General features: G+C 51.8%; 1 protein-coding gene across 1 annotated transcript; it reads left to right on the top strand.

Annotated features, from left to right (window-relative positions):
* Positions 1–45: 45 nt before the first annotated feature.
* LOC107134973 (inactive peptidyl-prolyl cis-trans isomerase FKBP6) lies at positions 46–1731 on the top strand (the record flags this gene model as incomplete). Its single annotated transcript, XM_015476956.1, has 4 exons — positions 46–102; positions 176–293; positions 660–749; positions 1529–1731. Coding segments are annotated over exons 1-4 (468 nt in total), but the record flags the coding sequence as incomplete, so codon positions are not given.
* Positions 1732–2786: the final 1055 nt, after the last annotated feature.

Raw genomic sequence — 2786 nt, 5'->3', positions numbered from 1 at the left:
GGTGGGCTGAGGGCTCGCGCGGCGCGTAGGGCTGGCGGTGCGGACATGGGGGGCAGCGCCCGGAACCCAGGAGGCTTGGAAGGGGACGACGCCCCTGGCCAGGTAGGGCCTAGGACGCTGCATCGGGGTCTAGGGTGGCCTAGGGCTCTGAGGTCTGCCTCTCTCACTCTCCCAGTCGCCCTACCAGCGCCTGAGTCAGAGGATGCTGGACATTACCGGAGACCGGGGCGTGCTGAAGGACGTCATCCGAGAGGGCACCGGGGACCTGGTGACACCTGACGCCTCGGTGCTAGGTACGGGGGCAGGGCTGTCCTGTGTTCTTGGACTGCATTTCCTTTGGAGAGAAGGAGGCCACGTGTTTTTTGTTGTTTTTAATTTATTAATTTTTGAGTGCGCTCTCTAAGGTGACCGTGAAGGATGCCATGTGCCCTCTGCGTGATGCTGCCCTGAACGCGGAGCGCGCCAAGGCGCAAGAGTGGAGCTTTCGAGCCTCAGGGCCCAAGAGCCGCGTCCACAACGCCAAGAGTCCCCTGTGGCTCTGGGTCTCGAGCAGCTCCAGTTCACGCAGTCCTGTGTTCCCGTGGAGTAACTCTGCACACTCAGGGTCATGCTGGTGAGGGTGTCTTGCGGGTTTTCCTCACCACTCTCTTCTGTCCTAGTGAAATATTCTGGATATTTGGAGCACATGGACAAGCCTTTCGATTCTAATTGTTTCAGGAAAACTCCGAGGCTAATGAAACTTGGAGAAGGTAAGTTCAGGCTGGGAGCAGGAAAAGAAGGCGCACAAGGTTTTAGGAATGGGAAACTGTCCAAAGCCCAGGTTCTTACAGTTGGTTTTTCTGAGGCTGCGTTTTAGTGAACCAGCCATGTTCTGTTTCCCATTTCCCCTGAAGACCCGGCTTCCTGGGTGGTGGCTACCTGGCGAGATTATCTTTGAATCCTAACCTACCCACCTACCCATTGGGCATTTATCCTTGTTCATTTGTTAAATAAATGAACATCGGATGCTTGCTTGCCACCACATGTACAAAAATAAATAAATAAAAGTTTGTACTCAGATAATGAGGACATTACTGCCATTAAGAACTTCCGTGTGGCAGAGATTGATCTGCATTAAGACAATTAGTCAGGTCGAACTGGCTGAGGGCCTGGGAGGTATGCGCAGTGTTGTGGGTGCCGTTGATGAAGGCATGAGTAGTTTCAGCTGGGAGGATCACAGAAGGATTCATGGAAGAGGGGATTCAAAATTAGCTCTAAGTTTGAGTAAGTTAGGGGTAGAAGCTGAACATGGGGTGAGGAGGCAGACACAGCAGGAAGAAGGAGCCAGATGGAAACATAGATGCCAGAATACTGCTGAGTGAGGAGAAGCTGGAGTTTGGGAATGGGAGGGTCACAGGAAGCAAGGCTGACCAGTAGCTGGGACCACAATGCAGAAGGCTTGGGGTATGGACTTGGAAGGGGGAAGAGATGATGGTATTGAACAGGATGATGGGTGAGCTTGAAGTGAGTTCTCTGTCCCTTCTTTCAGACATTACCCTTTGGGGTATGGAACTGGGTCTTCTGAGCATGCGGAGAGGGGAGCTGGCCAGGTTTCTGTTCAAACCAACCTATGCCTATGGAGCGCTGGGCTGTCCTCCCCTGATTCCCCCCAACACTACTGTCCTGTTCGAGATTGAGCTGCTTGACTTCCTGGACTCAGCTGAGTCAGACAAGTTTTGTGCCCTTTCAGCTGTAAGTTCTTGAGTACAGGTGTCAACACTTTCCGGAAGGAGGGATGAGTTTGTTTGGGTGGTCCTCCTAGCTAGCCTGCCGCCCTTGATTTTGGGAGTCCAGATTCCCCCAGGCTTCCTGCATGGTGGTGGTGGTGTGTTGAGAGCCACAGCCAAAGGGGCCCCAGCAAACTTCCAGCTGATTGGCTCACTGTGGCCCCAGCAAACTTCCAGCTGCCAGCTGATTGGCTCCTCTGTGGTGATGCTCATTGGGCTATTTCCCCGCCCTTTCAGACCACGGAGCTGCTCATTGGGGGACTCTTTTGGCTCCACCCATGCGACCCAGCCAATCGTCCTCAAGACCAGGAGGAGTGGGGATTTGAGAGGCTCCTGGGAAGCCGGTGTTGGCAGTTGGGCTCTGAGGGAATTCCTGAAGAGCTCATGTGGTGCAGCGTGTGTGTTCTAAAAATAAAGGTGAATTATGCCCAGCCAGACTGTGGCAGTGGTGGAAGAGGACTTCACCTCCTAGTCTTGTCTTTCTGAGATAAATGTTCGGGGCCAAGATATGGCTGTGGGTTCACAGGTTGAGCTGATCACTCATTCACCCTTTGCCTGGTTTTCCTTAAAAGACAGGGAATGAGTCAGGCATTGGTAGCTTATAACTAAGGTGACTATAGTTTATGACCCTGTTTAGGGCACTGGAGAGTGAAAGGCACTGGGCAGGATACCCCGGATATCAGGCATAAGCTGGGATGAGTGGTCACTGTCCTCGTAACTTATCTTTTTTTTGTTTTGTTTTGTTTTTTAAGTACCAGGGATTGAACTAAGGGGCAGTGGACCACTGAGCCACATCCCCAGTCCAACTTTGTTTTTTTATTTAGAGCAGAGTCTCACTGAGTTGTTTAGTGACTTTTTTTTTTTTTTTTTTTTGGTCCTGAGGCTGGTTTTTGAACTCCTTTCTGTCCTCAGCCTCCTGAGCCTGCTGGGATTACAGGCATGCACCACTACGTCCCAATGTAACTTAAGTCTTGACCTTATCCTGTAGCCTTCTGTTTACCCCTTCTGGTAGATGCTGGG

The sequence above is a fragment of the Marmota marmota genome, unplaced genomic scaffold (genome assembly GCF_001458135.2).
Source record: "Marmota marmota marmota unplaced genomic scaffold, marMar, whole genome shotgun sequence".
Taxonomy (NCBI): Eukaryota; Metazoa; Chordata; class Mammalia; order Rodentia; family Sciuridae; genus Marmota; species Marmota marmota.
This window is presented reverse-complemented; position numbering and strand designations above follow the sequence as displayed.